Raw genomic sequence first — 15,964 nt, forward strand, 5'->3', positions numbered from 1 at the left:
AACTACTGCAAAAATCAATGAAATGCTTTTTGATAACATAAATATTAAACAAAAGCTTTGCCTTTAGCGGAAAACTTACAGGGCAAGTGTATGTTTTATAAGAAATGTCTACAAAGGAGAGAGTATGGAGAGAAAATGGCAACAACAATAACAATAACAAAAATACAGAAACGTTATCACACACACCCCTTTAAAAATTTGCAGTGTGAATTATAAAACAACTCATCTACCAAGAGTTTCTACCGTTTTAGAAAGAAACAATATTTACTGTTTTCAGTACAAATCTTCTTGCTTTTTCTTTGTTAATATGATACTGAATACAATTGACTCTTCCAGTGATTTATTCACAATATTTACACGTAAATTTCTATCTCATTTGTATGTACATGGTTTGTAATGTACACTAAGCTCTCTGTCTACTATGCATCCTATATTAAAGTAATACTATGCATCATCTTATCTGTGCTCACAATGAATGGCATGATATATACAGGTGCCTGCATGTTCATTGATAAATGCATAGGCATGAACGTGTAGGCGTGTATATCTAATCATGTTTGCTGCATTTGTTGTTAGTATAATACTACAAAATGTGATGATACCAAACACTTTCAACGATCAACTGTTTCGAAAAGCAGTAATTGTCAACTGAAAGTGTAACTCAACAGTGTTTCTTTTGAGGGTAAATCTAAGGTATTTACCCACATATATTACCAGGTATAATGGTAGATGAATATGCATTAAACAGGGATGCCAGTTAGTATTGATCGAGGGCCTGAAAATCAGCTAGAATGAGCTATTTTGTACACAAAAAAGCCTAAACTATGGTCTGAAAATAACTTGCCAGGGCCTGAATTCAGGCTATTGCCTGAAAACTGGCATCCCTGATTAAAGAGATATTGAACTGATTAACTTCCTGCCATAGCATACAGTTTACTGCAGTGCCATTTCATAGTCAACTTGCCAACAGTGCGTGACCCGATACCTAATTCCCACTTTGCAGATCGAGGACTCAATGCAAGAACCAACAGCGCAGCTAGGGAAGCAGCGAGTAGCGGGACCATACTGTTACAGCTGACCTGAGATGGCACTGGGGGAGATTTTGCAGCCGTGCTTCTATACAGTATGGCTTTGAAATAATCATTCCCTCGAGTTTGATGGTCTGATCTGAGCTCTACTGAGGCTATCAACTTGACACACTCATCAGGTACATCTTCTCTTGGGAGGCGCAATTCTTCTACGGTCGCTAAAAAATGGTTCCTTCAATCAGTCAGCTACACCAGGAGGGGTGAACTGGGTCAATATCCAAGAGTAACATCTCCAATGCAACAAATACATCATAAGCTCGGAGGCCAGGAGGACATTAAAGGGGTTGTAGCATGACGAGACTACTTGTCTTTCCCGTGGCCTGACTCGAGGCCAATCGGGTATATTACTACGGATGACGCGACCGCAATATTCATGTTCGTGTTCCATATGCGAAACCGAAGCGTGAGGAGATATTTTGGTCTGTTTCGCGAACAACATAAGTCCATTCGTTAAAATGCAGTTGTCCAAAAGAAGTCGTAGATGGCGTTAACCAGTATTTGCCATGCTACATCCCCTTTAAGTCATTTTCCCACTCACTAAGCTAACATCCTTTTGCTTCCAAGTAGACGATCTGTGAAATACCTACACCCTATAATACTGCGCTAAACTGCACTGAACGTACAGCTCATATAACACACATTCTGGTAAAAAAAGAAAAAAAGTCTGAAAAAGTCCTGTGCTACCAAACGTTGGATTCCGATTGAGGAAGTTTGACGACCCCGACACCTCCTCCCAATCGGCGATAGTTCATTGCCATGATTTACACTGAACGTACAGCTCATATAACACACATTCTGGAAAAAACAAAAAAGAAGAAAAAAAGTCTGAAATAGTCCTGTGCTACCAAACATTGGATTCCGATTGAGGAAGTTTGACGACCCCGACACCTCCTCCCAATCGACGATAGTTCATGCTGCCGCACATACGCCATGATTTGGTGTCTGGATCGTAGACTTCTACCGTCTTGAGGTACGTGGTCCCATCGAACCCACCCACGGCCATCAGTCTACCGTTCACTACGGCAAGTCCAACCTAGTGGGCATTCAAAGTGATAACATTATAAAAATTATTATTATTATTATTATTATTGATATACTGTGCTTTTGCCAGAGCGGCCCAAAGCGCTTACAACAAGAATCCTACAAAAAATGCAAATGAAACTTACAGAATCCTAAAGATCTGGATTACAAAAAAGAAATGTTTTAAGTCCCTTTTTGAATAAAGAGACAGATGGTGATTGCCGGAGTATTAAAGGTAGCCTATTCCAATATTTAGATGCAGGGATAATATCACACTGGGCAGATGGATAACAAAATAAAGATTTACTCTAGCAGCAAAATACAAACACTTTGATCAACACATCCTATTAAAGCGGGACTGCACTCCTTGTAGCTACTTGCACCCTCTATATAGCCAACACTGCCTAAGCGGTACCCATTGGTCCCCCATGGTCCCCTTTTTCTTATGTTAATTGAGAGCTGATTTGATGAGAGGTCTAATCCCTCCTGGCCAAACTAGTGCAGATAGGCAACTACCACAGTAAAAAAGTCATTGTTTTAATATATCAAATAGTTGGAGGTCTTAAATTTCTGTTTATCTTCTAGAACATCATATTTTCCTTATCAATCTCTACGAATCAGATCATGATTTGGGGAGGGGGGGGGGTGCAGAATTAAGACCAAGCTAGGAGACAGGTACATATATTCATCAAAAATAAAACGGGAGTGTTTCACAAAGACTAAGATTGACTTTAAGTTGTACTTAACTATGACAAGCCATTCATGCCACTGTTTGCTCTCACCGTTTACTGGCATTGGTCTCTCAAGGGACAAACAAATCATGGTCACAAATCTACAGAATTTACATTTTTTTGATGGTTCATTATATTGAAGGAAAAAATATTATCTAAAGAACATAGTTGAGAGACCAATACGGAGAGCAACCAATGGCATGAATGGCCTGCCATAGTTAAGTCCAACTTAAAGTCAAGCTTAGTCTTAGTGAAACACTCCCCAGTATAAAGATTGTAATTGTACCAGTGACCATGGATAATGTGTTTTACATCAAGAGATAAATAAAACCCAAGGTTGTAAGAACGCCAATTATTAAAACATCATCAACTTACCCCACTCCGTCTCGAGTTCATAGCAACTATAGGTTTCCATGTATTGGATAGAGGATCATATCTCTCAGCACTGCTCAATTCAGTCTGTTCGTCTCTTCCACCCACTGCATACAGCATGTCATTGTAGACTGCACATCCTAGATGTTTGCGCTTCGTACCCATCGGTGCCACCGGAGTCCACTTGTTTGTTCGAGGATCATACTTTTCAACTGGACAAAAAAGAAAATGAATGTTTGGTAATTTCTTGTTTATTTCTTTGATTTTGGGGGTGATAAGATATTAAGTAGTAACATACACGTGTAGGCTCCAAAAGGAACTTATACAGTGCGTCCCAAAAAAAATGAAACCGAGAATTACCAATGTTTTATCATAACTTAATCACAATTATAATTAATAAATGACACATATGTGTAAAGCTTAGATCCTTCTCTTTCATTTGATGCAACTCATATGATGCATTTTTCATACATGAGTGATTAAAAACAATTTGAAGATAGGGTACAAAAAGTCATTAAGCGACCGGTATCTGAATTTCAAAGAGAAAATCACATTTCTAGAAGACGAAAGACTTCATGCATCATATGAGTTGCATCAAATGAAAGAGGAGGATCTAAGCTTTACAAATATGTGTAAATTATTAATTCAGTTATGAAAAAACATTTATAGTTCTCGGTTTCATTTTTCTGGGACGCACTGTATATTTGGTCTCAAACTAAGAACTTGATTGTTTATCTGTTGTACAAAATTTGCTCTAGAGCATGAAGTGGTAAAGTAATAATTGATCTGCAGTCCTCTCTGATCCGTCTCCAGCAAACAGGAAGCCTCTCCAACCGTTACACCTACTGTCTGATATACACCTACCTATATTGAGAGGCGATGTACCATCTGATCCACCTACAGCATAGAGGAAGCCACCTAGGACAGCTACAGCCACTCCTAGCCTTCTGGTACTCATAGAAGATACTCTGATATAAACCTACCTGTATTGAGAGGCGATGTTCCATCCGATCCACCTACAGCATAGAGGAAGCCACCTAGGACAGCTACAGCCACTCCTAGCCTTCTGGTACTCATAGATGCTACTCTTGTCCAACGGTTGGCGTGTGGTTCATATCTGAAATGCATCCAAACAAACACACAACAAAGAACATTAGATAAAGCAAGAAAAATTTTGTGGATAGTTGTACAAAAAGTAGATGTGTATTAACGCTGCGACGAGTACCCGAATACTCGAGTACTCTCACTGATGACAACTACTCGAGTAAGATTTCTCGTACTCGAATACTTGGACGCCATGTTTCTTAATTTTTTTTTTTTTTTAAGAAGGAAAATAATAGTGTTTTTTTTGGCCAGTACCATACACACAAGTATCCCAGGTCCGTCTTCGAAAAACGCCTGTAAGCCTGGGAGTGTACTGGAGTACCTCATTACACGGTAATGCACAGCCTTAATGTGTATACAGATGATAATGTATGGGAAAGACACTTGGACATTATGAAAGAGGCAAGATGCCCTAGATCACCAGCCTTTGAAAGGTCTTGGAGAAGAAGTTGTAATTTAATTAATGTGACAGTCTTTACACTCAATATCAACAATAGTTGGCTTTGTTCGGATGCATAATACATACAGTTTAATATATACATGTATGTGATAAGGCTTTTACTGTACTTGGAATACACAAAATCAATTACTGTATATCAACAAAAAGGAGAAAGGAAAATATAAGAAGGAATGGATACAGAATGTGGCCTGTGGTCATTTGTGTGTGAAGCAGTATGCATCCATGACATAATGGAATGTTTTAGATAAGAAGAATCGTACCTTTCTACAATGTTGAGACATGATACACCATCTTGGCCACCTACAGCATACATGTAACCGTCCAAGACCGCCACGCCCACACTCGTCCTACATGTGCTCGTCGGAGCAACATCACTGCTCCATTGGTTTGTTTGAGGGTCATATCTGATGAGTGAAGATAAAGTCAATTTATTTGGGGATGATACTTAACAATAACATTTCCAAATGTCTTTTAATAGCCAATTTCAATAACAGGTAAATAGTTTTAAAAATTGAAGTTCTCAATTAAGAGAGAGGCGAGAGAGAATTCAATTTCTATTTACGATGGCCACTTGTAAACCACACTAGACTTGGCTGTCATGTCAGGTTCTAATAGTACCTCAGCCCCATGGGTTTTGTGTTCTCTGTTCTGATTTTAATTCTGAGCTTGAGCAAAAACGAAAAAGAAAATCTAGTCCATCTTCACTAGCACTGTTTCACTCCCTACAAAAGAAACCCTACCTTTTCTTGCCATGTGGACCTATCAAATGTATACCTGAACTTAAACCCAACCATTTACATCAGAAAAGAAAACAATTTTCAGTTCTCAGAATACATGTAGTTCAGTGCACGTTATTCAACGATTTAAAGCCCCACTGCACTACTTATAGCTACTTGCGCCCTCTATGATCCCCATGATCCCTTTTTTCTTATGTTAATTGAGAGCTGATTTGATGAGATAACCACCTGTCAGTGACCATGCAGGAAGGTATAATCCCTCCTGGCCCAACTAGTGCAGAGGGGCTTTAAAATCAAATATACAAAGCATGTAATACAAAATAAGCAGTTTGAGTGTCCCTAAAAGCAAAGGCTCGTTAATAACGGAGCACCCGAGATAAACGGACCATGAATGACTCACCTCTCTATGCTATTGAGATACGATGACCCGTCATGACCTCCGACTGCATACAAGAGGTCATCTAGCACAGCGATGCCCACACCGCAACGTCTCTTACACATGGGTGCTACCATCCTCCATTCACCGCTCTGTGGGTCGAACCTCTCAACGCTAGAGATAGCATCACCGCTGCACCAACCTCCAACTAAACATGTAAACAATTCAATTCAATTCAATTTGATGCAATTGGCCTTTCCATGAAGGTGAGAGGGACCACTTGCAGATGTGAAAGTATTGAGTAACTATTAGAACAAAGCACAAAACACCAGACTACATCTTTCAGTCTGATGTAGTAGTGTATCAATCAATTGAATAACGTTATCCCAATTTCAAAAACATTTGACCAGTGCAGTATCACTCCATATCACTCCTCTGTCATCCTCTAGAATGGGTCCTTTGTAAAATTCAATGGCCTTCTTATAAAGCTTGAAATATGTTATCACCAATTCTTTGATCATGCATAACAATCTTTTTTCCCTCAGAAGACACGCGGCTATTGCATTAATGCCTTTATGGCACTTGCATGTATGTATGTACAGATGTGTCATGAATCAAGATTAAATATGAGGATACAACTTTGGGCATGTGCAGCCTGCGCATAGCTATAAGCTGAACAAAGATATGTTTGAACGTTTAATTCAATTACATTCAATGACACTTGTTAAGACCAAAGATCAACTATATACCTGCAAAGAGCACTTCTCCACACCGTATTGGTTTCCTAGGCCTGGTCCTAGGACCCTGCATCAGGGGTCTCTCCTGAGGTAAGAGTAGATAGTTCTTAGCCTCATCCACCAGGTCCCTACAAGCCTCGTCACTCCGGATCAACAGGTCTGAGCTTACTGTCCCTACCAGGAACTTGGGGTTCAGTAGAGGGAGCCGCACATGTTGTAAGACCTAAAAAAAAACATGTTAGAAGAGTATATTATACAGTAGGCTAACGGTTGCACTATGTGAGAGGGGGGGGGGGAGGAGTGGGGAGTCCTGAAAAGGACTGTCTGTAATCTTTCTTTCTTGAGTGTGTGTGTGTAGTCCTGAAAAGGACTGTTGGTAATCTTTCTTTGAGCTTATAGTTCTAAACAAAACTATAGTGTCGGTTTGAGAGGATGGGTGGTAGGTGGGGCTCGACGTTTCGAACAGGTTGACTTTCCGTCGTCAGGAGTGGGGAATAGCTGGCGTGCGTGGTTATATTATGTGAAAGATATACCAGTATATCACGTCTCATCCAAACGAAGTACATCTTAATTTATGAATATTGGTGGAACCTGTCAAACTTCATTAAAAGCAAGATAAATAAATGAGAAATTAGTCTGCACTTTAAAAAAACATGATTTTCCATAAATTTGCTTTCAATAAGTTGTCAATTTAAATATCTAATGATCATTTTCTTATCAAAATTCCAAACATTAACTGACATGTATTGCAATGCAACAGAAATTGGCCAAAGTTGTGCAGAAATTTGAACACTTTCTGTTGCTTTTGCATCACATAGATTCCTTTGGACAAAAAGTTGAGGTGAGCCACAAAATGTGGACTTGTACTGGACGGATCAATTTAAAAGTAGAAGTTTGTAATACCATACCTCCGCTAAGTGTGTTCTTCTCTCTGGAATGTTATATTTGACCCATGAGATGATTGCATTATAGACCTGTTCTTCACTGTGTACATTCAATTCATCACTAGAAATAATCTCCATGAGTTGATTGACTGGCAGCAGCATGAACTCCTCACTTTCCATGACCTAGGAATTAGATGATCATGATAAGAATGTTTTTATATAAATACACATGTACAACTTCTCCAGAGACCAGACCTCGGTTTTCACATCAATAATTATTCAATGTTAAGTCTGAATGTTCATGTGCAAGCAGAATATTGATAATGGGACCCTGTTCTCTTTTTTCTACAATAAAATAAATAAGTTTTTAACAATAGTACTGTATGAACTCAATTTACGGGCAAACTACAGTGTAATTAAATGGCCTGATTCATGATAAAGAAGAAACTTTGAATGAACGTGGTATCATTATATTGTTTAGCAACTTATTACCAAGGATGGAACCAAAGTCATATACACATATTGGTGCATTTCAAAAAAAGAGAAGAGCTACTGTGTAGATGAAGAAGTCCATAGACTTTACCAATTCAATATTATGGCTTAACTTAAGAATACTCCACCAACAGGGTTAATGTACATTATACATAAACATCAAAGACCTGGGGTTAGAGTTAGGGTTAGAGTTAGGATTAGGTTTAGTGTTAAGTCTTGCGTTTGGTATCCTACGAACACTTGGTCAATTTTTGTGGTGGAGTATTCTTAATTTGCCCCAATATTACATACAGATTTTTAAAAAAACATAACATTGTATTGCTAGTGTATGACAAAATAATGGTATGACATTGGTAAAGAATTTTATACCTGCAGAAACTTATGTTGAGTGAACTTGTCAGCGACTCTGAGCAAATCCCTACAGGCATGCGTGTCTGCGAAGGCTCTGATTCCGAGACAGTTGGATGGATCAAGCTGCCTCTTTAGAAACTCACAGCAAGCTTCCTGGATTTCAGACAGCTGCAGTAGACACGCTGCAGGAAGCAGAGTCTGTACATTGCTCTCCTCGACAGTCACCGTGGACGTGTACGCAAAGTCCACCAACGATTCCATTGCACGCTCATCAATGTCCCTGATAGCCACCTCCGTCTGCCGGCTCTCCGCGAGCTCCCCGGTGAACATGGCTCGAAAGTAAGGGCTGCAGGCGGACAGGATTATCCGGTGGGCGTAGATCTTTTTGTCGTTGACGTTGATGACGACATCGCAGAGTTCTCGCTGCTTACGGAGAATGTTCGTCATTTCAAGAGTGTCTTTTGGATGGCGATCGGATATGTAGACAAACTTGGCCTGCTGGGGCTGCGTCTCAAACACCTGTTGTGCACCTGCCATTGTTGTATTCATCTATGATTGAACCTCAACTCTAAAATAACTGCAAAAGGGAAGGGAAAAAGTCAGAGTACAGTTAAAGTTCCAACTTCTTACATTGGGTGTCTGGTGTCAAACACAAGACAAGAAAAACTAATAAAGATTCTGAAGGTGATACATGACTAGTATCACTAGAAATAGTCCTGTCATGTCTCCTGAAGTTTAAGTAATCTGGCACTTCTCCAAAGAAAGAACAATAGAGTGAACAATTCAGTGAAATAATCTACTGAAACTGGGGATAACAGTCACACAATCTTAACTGCTTGTTCACATGGAAAAAAAGGAATTCTGAGTCATGATCAGTGAATAGCTAGCTATGAAATAGTCATGTAAGAAGGCTAGTACAAATCTCATTGTGTGTTACCGTGATGGCTTTACAGGTTGGCCTGGGAAACTCTTTTTGCCCAACTCTTGTGTGTTGACACACTTTCAGTTGATACTGTACAAACACGATAGAGAATTAGAGATCCAATCTGGAATCATATTGAGCTTCTACACTTTAAAAATATTAAGGAATGTACTTTTTGATCCATGATCTCTGTTTCAGCGAAACGTGAAAGTTATTTGTTTTTTCCAAGATTTTTGCAAGATACCGTATTGACCCTGACCTACTTCTAGGGTCATGTAAGTGTATATGTTGCAGAGCACATTTTTCCACGGATGTGATCTGACATATCATTTCAGATGCTTATTTAGAGGCCAGAATTCCAGGTTTAGGAAAATGGCAACGGTATTTCAGAGTCGCTAGCAATTTCCGCAAAAGAAGTGAGTAAAGCTTGGATAAGATGTTATGAAGTGTATGATAATGAATTGGTGGAAATTAATGATTATTTGGTGTCACATTCGAGTACGAAGATGTGTTAGTAATGTGCATGTTAATGTGTATAGAAGTGTGTAGCGTAATGTGTATGTTTACATTGAAAGTATGTGCAGTATTTAGTTAGTGTTTAATTCACACATTTATAAAGAGGGATTTTGTGCTTTTGAAATCACCAACTTATAATGACATTAGTCAGAGGTTGATTTAAGGTTGTTTTAGTTGACAAATATTGTTATTGACATATGAAATAAGTGTCAGATAAATAAGAGTTATGAAAGAAAAAGACTGAAGTAAAGTCAGGTTTTTGGAATTTATGATGAAAGTTCAATGAGTCTAAATAAGAAAAACAAGTTTGACATACTTTGAGTAAGATGGGATTAACTTCTTCAGCATATATTTAAAGGTAGTCTTGACTAGGAATTTATCTAGGCTGGGGGCCTTGGTTACTTGGGTTTTTATGAAAGCAGTATTTCAGTCTAGATATGTTATTTTGACATAGAGATTAAAGGGGGTTTAGGCCTTTTAGAGAGTTTTTGGATATAGAGTCAAGACTATTAATAAATGCTACATGTATGTAAGGCTTTTGATTATACATTACCGGATAAATGCATACTGATTTAGTGCAGTACATTTTATGTGTTATAGACATGTATACTGAGGATGCTTATTTTTATTCTACTTTCAGGTTGAATAAAATTGCTCAACTGGCATTTCGTTGAGTTCATATACAACCAAGCGGAAACCTAGCCCTGTCTTCATTTTTCGAGCGTACCAATCTCAAATATTGTGAGAAAAAACATTCTGGATTCATTAATACTAAATTGAAAAAAATTTGGACAAGAAATTTTAATGACGAGGAATGATGGTGACATTGAGATCTAAAATGTCAATGTCAGAATGCGAGGCATTGCAACCGAAAAAAGTCGTAAATAGGAGTCCAAACTTTTAGCAACTGATTTATCCAAAATCATGATCCATAATGCCTCCAAGTCAAAAGGTTAATACTGAATAAATCAAAGAAAAAGTCAAAGACATCTACATCTTGTCTGATTTGATAGTCCAACTTGACCAACAAAGTACATTGACACTGTTTTGCAAAACCAAGACAAGGCCACAGCAGCATCACAGGCAAGTATTTCATGAAATGAAGACTTACAATGTATGAAACTCTACAATGTCTACTGGGATAAAACTGCATTAATTGAACGTGTAGTGTCACTGTCGTCTTCGACTTCGGACTTCACAATAATGCCAACACCACATGCAAACAAAGCTAAAGTCAAGGTCAAAGGCAAACATCAACAGTATACGGAAGAAAAGGGAATCCTGTCTTCCGGTAGCTTCTTCTTTATGCTTGTGATTAATAGACGAAAACTACTTTGAGGGCACACTAGAGATCATGTGCAACATAGTCTACTGAAATTTAGACCAATAATATTTTTTCATTTGATTAACATTAATTTAGAGTTCCGTCACCTCGTCTGCTAACTCTGTAAAATATGTTAATTACATTGTTAATTTATTAATATATCAGAGACAAATTAAAAAAAGTTGACATTAAATTCACAGCTGTCACTCACAGTCACCCAACATTGACATGTCAACACCAACACAATGCACAATTGAGGAAAGACAGATGCACATCTACACTATTTACACAACATCGCCATCAGTATGTGGGACCATGTAAACAAGCGATAACTTCCTTAAAATATCCTACATAATAGAGTTATTATTACACTAAAATATAAGAAAAAACAAATTTGTTGTTAATATTTCATTTACATAAAGTATCAAGGCATACTTACAGTCAAAACTATCTTTAAATCACACTTTCAAAGGCAAGAAATTCTATCATTTTGTGGAGGTCACATCTACGTTAGCTTCACTTGGTGAAAAAAAATCTCTTCATTACCACATCTGCGCATGCGTGTAGTCGTTTGTGGTGATCATCATTTCCAGAGACATTTGGCCGCGGCAAAATCAAGTTAAATATATAATTGTTCACATCTTACGGATAAAAATGGTATGTGATTGAGTTTTTATTACACTTTGTATATTTGTGAATTAATAATCATGATTCGGCTACTGTTGTTGTTATTCATTTACCTGTAAAGTCGTGCAGATGCGGTAGTTACCAATCCTTCCCTCCGCACTCGTGGGTTGTGCCTCTCATCGGACATTCTCTACGATTGTAGCCGTAACTCTGGCGTAGGTGTTCATTATGTGTATGCTTGCTGCACTTTTGTTGCATGCCATTCCATGTACCATGCATGGCCATGACACGGCCACGGCGCGGCACTTGCTGAGCTGAGCAGAGCAGCTAGCAGCTAGCAGTGCAGTAACCAAAGTTTGTAAAAATATCAGGAATGTGGTACTCGATCCATGATTTCTCAACTTCTACACAAATATAGTTCAGTTCTTACGAAATACAAATGGACAGCAACATTTCTGGACTACAAATTGGTGCATGGTGCAACTAGAAAATGTATTACCGGTAGTCTAGCTCTAAACTAATTTAAACTTAGTCTAGTCTATTAAATTTACCATCAAAAGATTTCTGGAGAAATTGCGATCTCGATCAAAATTGATGCCAGATCAAATCAAGTTTGTGCGTCATCCCATGTTTTTAATAAATGAGTTTAACAGTGAGCCATAATTCATCATTGAAACTCCTCTAAAAGGTGTTTTTGACAGCGAAATAAAGTAATTCTTTGAATTCATTCTCAATATTTCTTCCACCATTGGTCTCCTCAACTGTCTAATTCAATTAATTGAAATTATTTTGACAACTACCTGGCAAAAGAGGGTGCATTTTGATACATATAGTCTACATACATGTAGATGCAAAAAGATAGGGCCCTATTCCATTGTGAACATCTTTGCTGTCATGATCTTATATGTGTCTTTATTTCAGCTGTTCTACTCTTTCTTCAAGTCCTTGGTGGGCAAAGATGTGATAGTGGAGCTCAAGAATGATCTCAGGTAAAATAATTTTGATCAAAGTTTTTTGAACCAGCAAGATAGAAAAAAAAATGCTAACACTAACAGTAATAATGATAAAGAAAGTTGAAAGCGAATTGCTCCCGATGCCCCTGCTATGCCCCCAATAATTACCCAAACACTTATGGCTGCCATGTTAATTTTGAAGTCCAGACTGGCTTTGATTACAGCAAGAAACTCTTGGGAAAAAACTGATTTCTAAAGTTGTGATTGATTTGCAAATTGGCAACTCTGTGATATTCCTGTCAAGGAGTATGTGTCTAAGTCAATTAATGGCAATAAACATTATTGACAGGGTTAATCTTATTTGTATAATTGTTCTAAATGATGTTGGCTTGATTAATTCTTCACAACTGTAGTTGGTTGAGTGCCTTACCCAAATAGTTCACTATTACTTACAACCAAATTATCATCTACGTTTATGCTCCATTATCTGTACATGAAGAGGGATAATTGACATTCAATTATGTTCTTTAAGCTGCTCTCATTGTTGGTACAGTCAAACCTGTCTATAAAGGCCACTCGAGGGAAACGGAAAAGGTGGCAACTGCAGACAGATTCTACAACACACATCTCTCTCTCAAGGGAGACAAAATGCATGGCCACTATAGACAGGTGGTCTTTATTAGAGAGGTGGCCACTAACACAGGTTTTACTGTATATAAATTACATGTATTTTATAAGTTTGGATGTTGATTGAATTAATCTTTTTTATCCAGTATTGGTGGAACGCTCCATTCCGTAGACCAATTCCTGAACATCAAGCTGACAGATATATCAGTGACAGACCAAGAGAGGTATCCACATATGGTAAGTCAGTTGGTAGATCACCAAGAAAGACACCTTGGTCCTGTTTCATAAGACTTGTTAACAAGAACAGAAGCTAAATTTCTGTGACAAATTTGCTCTCAGCCAAACAAATGTGATGATTTCAGTAGCTTATAACAGTTAGTGTAACTTGTTTTTGATAAAGTTTTATGAAGCAGGGTCCTGTATTTGCATGTAGGGTCATGTGATGAAGATATGAAGGGATTGACATCCAAGTTTAGGACAATTGTACAAGAAGCTAGAAAGTTAATTATCTCTTGCTTAGAAAGGCAGGAAAATCATCAAATATTTGCTGAAATACCAAATTTCCTTGGTTTTCATTTCATAAACTCAACTTATGATTGTGTTCGAGTTCCACTGTACTTCAGAGAATCTTCCTGATTTCCTAGAGGTGTCGTGGTGTAGTGGATGTGTCGCTGGACCAACGATCACAAGGTGCACGGTTCGAATCCTATTGCGGCACTAATGTCCTTTAGCAAGACATTAATCTACATTTGCAACTCTCCACTCAAATGTTAAATGGGTACCGGCAGGAATTAATTCCTTGAATGCTGCAAGCACTGATACAGTAGCCTAGCAGAGCCAGGATAATAATAATATTAATAGGCATTTCTATAGCGCCGTCTATCTAGATAATTCAATTCTGAGGCGCATTTATTATTACCCCGGCTTTAGCCTGGCTGCCGTTTATACAGTGCTCCAGCATTTCAAGGAATTAATTCCTGCCAGTTATACCCATTTACATCACCTGGGTTGAGTATGGCAAATATAGATCAATGTCTTGCAAAAGGACATTAGTGCCACGGCGGGACTCGAACCGCGGACCTTGTGATCGACAGTCCGGCGACGTATCCAACCGACCACGCCTTGAGCACCTTACGTGAGTGGATATGTGCGCTATATAAATATCCAATACCGGTAGTATAATTATTATTATTATTTCATCTCTCTCTGTGTCCAGCTTTCTGTGAAGAACTGTTTTATCCGAGGGTCAGTGGTGCGATACGTTCAGCTGCCAGCGGACGAGTGCGACACACAGTTATTACAGGACGCTGCTCGGAAAGAGGCAACACAGAGCAAAGCTTGATTTCAAGCAAAATCAGTTGAACAGACATTGAGTCATGGAGAATAACTCTGGGTTGTCAATGTTGAGGGAGTATGCAGGAGGATAAAGAGGCTCCAAGTTTTGCTCAGACGATGCCTCGAGATGGAACACATCCTCGTTTTAACATCGGCATGGGAGTGATCTCAAAGAAGCCATCTCTAAAAGAGTTCTTCATTTTCAATTTTTATTTTGTTTTCTGTTTATAGGAGTCATTGGACAGACATGTCCTCCTATGTTTCTTGTATGTACATGTAGCTGGTTCGAATGACAGGTACTGGTACTCAACATACTGTAGCCACTTTGTTATTGTGTAAAATGAGAATGATGCATTCCTGCGGTTTTGTAAACAACTTTGTAAATGTACTTGGGTAATTTTATGGTTGTCTGAGAAAAAGATGCATGTTCAGAATAAAAACAGAATTGATAATCAGTTTCATCATGAAATTGTTAAACATTTGAATGTTTAGATCTTAGAGTTACATTAAAATAAAATGGCAACACATGACAAAGGAATACAGGTACTGTAATTGCATCAAATTCCTTTTTACTTCTTACTGAACTTTTGAATACATTTGTGAAAGGAGCAAGCCTGCACTCATGATTTTCCATACAGTACACGATATAATGTGATACTAAAAGACCCATTCCTAAATATTTGTTGAGATTATGAATATGATCATAATATCAGTTTTTAATTATTCTGAAGATGTGTTCTGTATTTTAGAAAGAGTTGCAATTGATCAAAATCAAGTGAAAGTCAGCCAATCGGTAGCAAAGTTATCTATTGTATAGAGTTGCAATTGATAGTTGACTTCAAGTTGATATTGGATCGATCAAAACTCTTTAGAGACGGAGCTCTGGAGAAGCAAGATTTTTCTTTTAAACGCTAGCCATGGACAAATATATTATAATTTGTGTTATAAATCAATGATACAGATTGTTTTTATACAAGTATTATTGACCAACTTTGGCTTTTGCACATGTGCTGCCTGTCAGAACTAAAAAATCATGGAATAAATCAGAGCTTATATAAGTTAAATGACAATAAGTGTCATAACAGAATCTCCTTGTTGAAATTTTAACCATATTTTTTAAAATAATGATCTGAACTTATCTTCTACCTGTCGTTAAGAACTTCAGATTTTCCAGTGAAATATATATTTATTAATAATTCCTTGATAAACACAATTTGCCTAGCAGGCTGTACCTTTATATCATGACACGTCACACTAGAGACCTGCCACTCCAAAAAACTGTCAAAACACTAAGTTTGTGGACATTCC

General features: G+C 38.0%; 2 protein-coding genes across 4 annotated transcripts; one reads left to right on the top strand and one right to left on the bottom strand.

Moving 5' to 3' along the window:
• Nucleotides 1-298: 298 nt before the first annotated feature.
• On the bottom strand, nt 299-11,661 carry LOC584679 (kelch-like protein 20). 3 transcript variants are annotated; one of them, XM_011672568.2, is made up of 10 exons: nt 11,554-11,661; nt 8,371-8,929; nt 7,534-7,692; nt 6,638-6,848; nt 5,913-6,096; nt 5,036-5,179; nt 4,270-4,328; nt 4,076-4,150; nt 3,215-3,423; nt 299-2,121 (listed from the first exon to the last, which is right to left on the bottom strand). In XM_011672568.2, the coding sequence occupies exons 2-10, from the start codon at nt 8,899-8,901 to the stop codon at nt 1,930-1,932; spliced, it is 1,764 nt and encodes a 587-aa protein (XP_011670870.1). In that variant the 5' UTR covers nt 8,902-8,929; nt 11,554-11,661; the 3' UTR covers nt 299-1,929. The 3 variants fall into 3 exon arrangements, with proteins under 3 accessions (XP_011670870.1, XP_030853342.1, XP_789626.2); XM_030997482.1 differs by lacking the exon at nt 4,076-4,150 and having other exon boundaries at nt 299-1,815; nt 1,977-2,121; nt 4,195-4,328; XM_784533.5 differs by lacking the exon at nt 4,076-4,150 and having other exon boundaries at nt 4,195-4,328.
• On the top strand, nt 11,649-15,064 carry LOC587779 (U6 snRNA-associated Sm-like protein LSm2). Its single transcript, XM_030997484.1, has 4 exons — nt 11,649-11,771; nt 12,663-12,730; nt 13,468-13,558; nt 14,538-15,064. The coding sequence occupies exons 1-4, from the start codon at nt 11,769-11,771 to the stop codon at nt 14,661-14,663; spliced, it is 288 nt and encodes a 95-aa protein (XP_030853344.1). The 5' UTR covers nt 11,649-11,768; the 3' UTR covers nt 14,664-15,064.
• Nucleotides 15,065-15,964: the final 900 nt, after the last annotated feature.

Source organism: Strongylocentrotus purpuratus, unplaced genomic scaffold, assembly GCF_000002235.5.
Source record: "Strongylocentrotus purpuratus isolate Spur 01 unplaced genomic scaffold, Spur_5.0 spur5_scaffold_4, whole genome shotgun sequence".
NCBI classification, from domain to species: domain Eukaryota; kingdom Metazoa; phylum Echinodermata; class Echinoidea; order Camarodonta; family Strongylocentrotidae; genus Strongylocentrotus; species Strongylocentrotus purpuratus.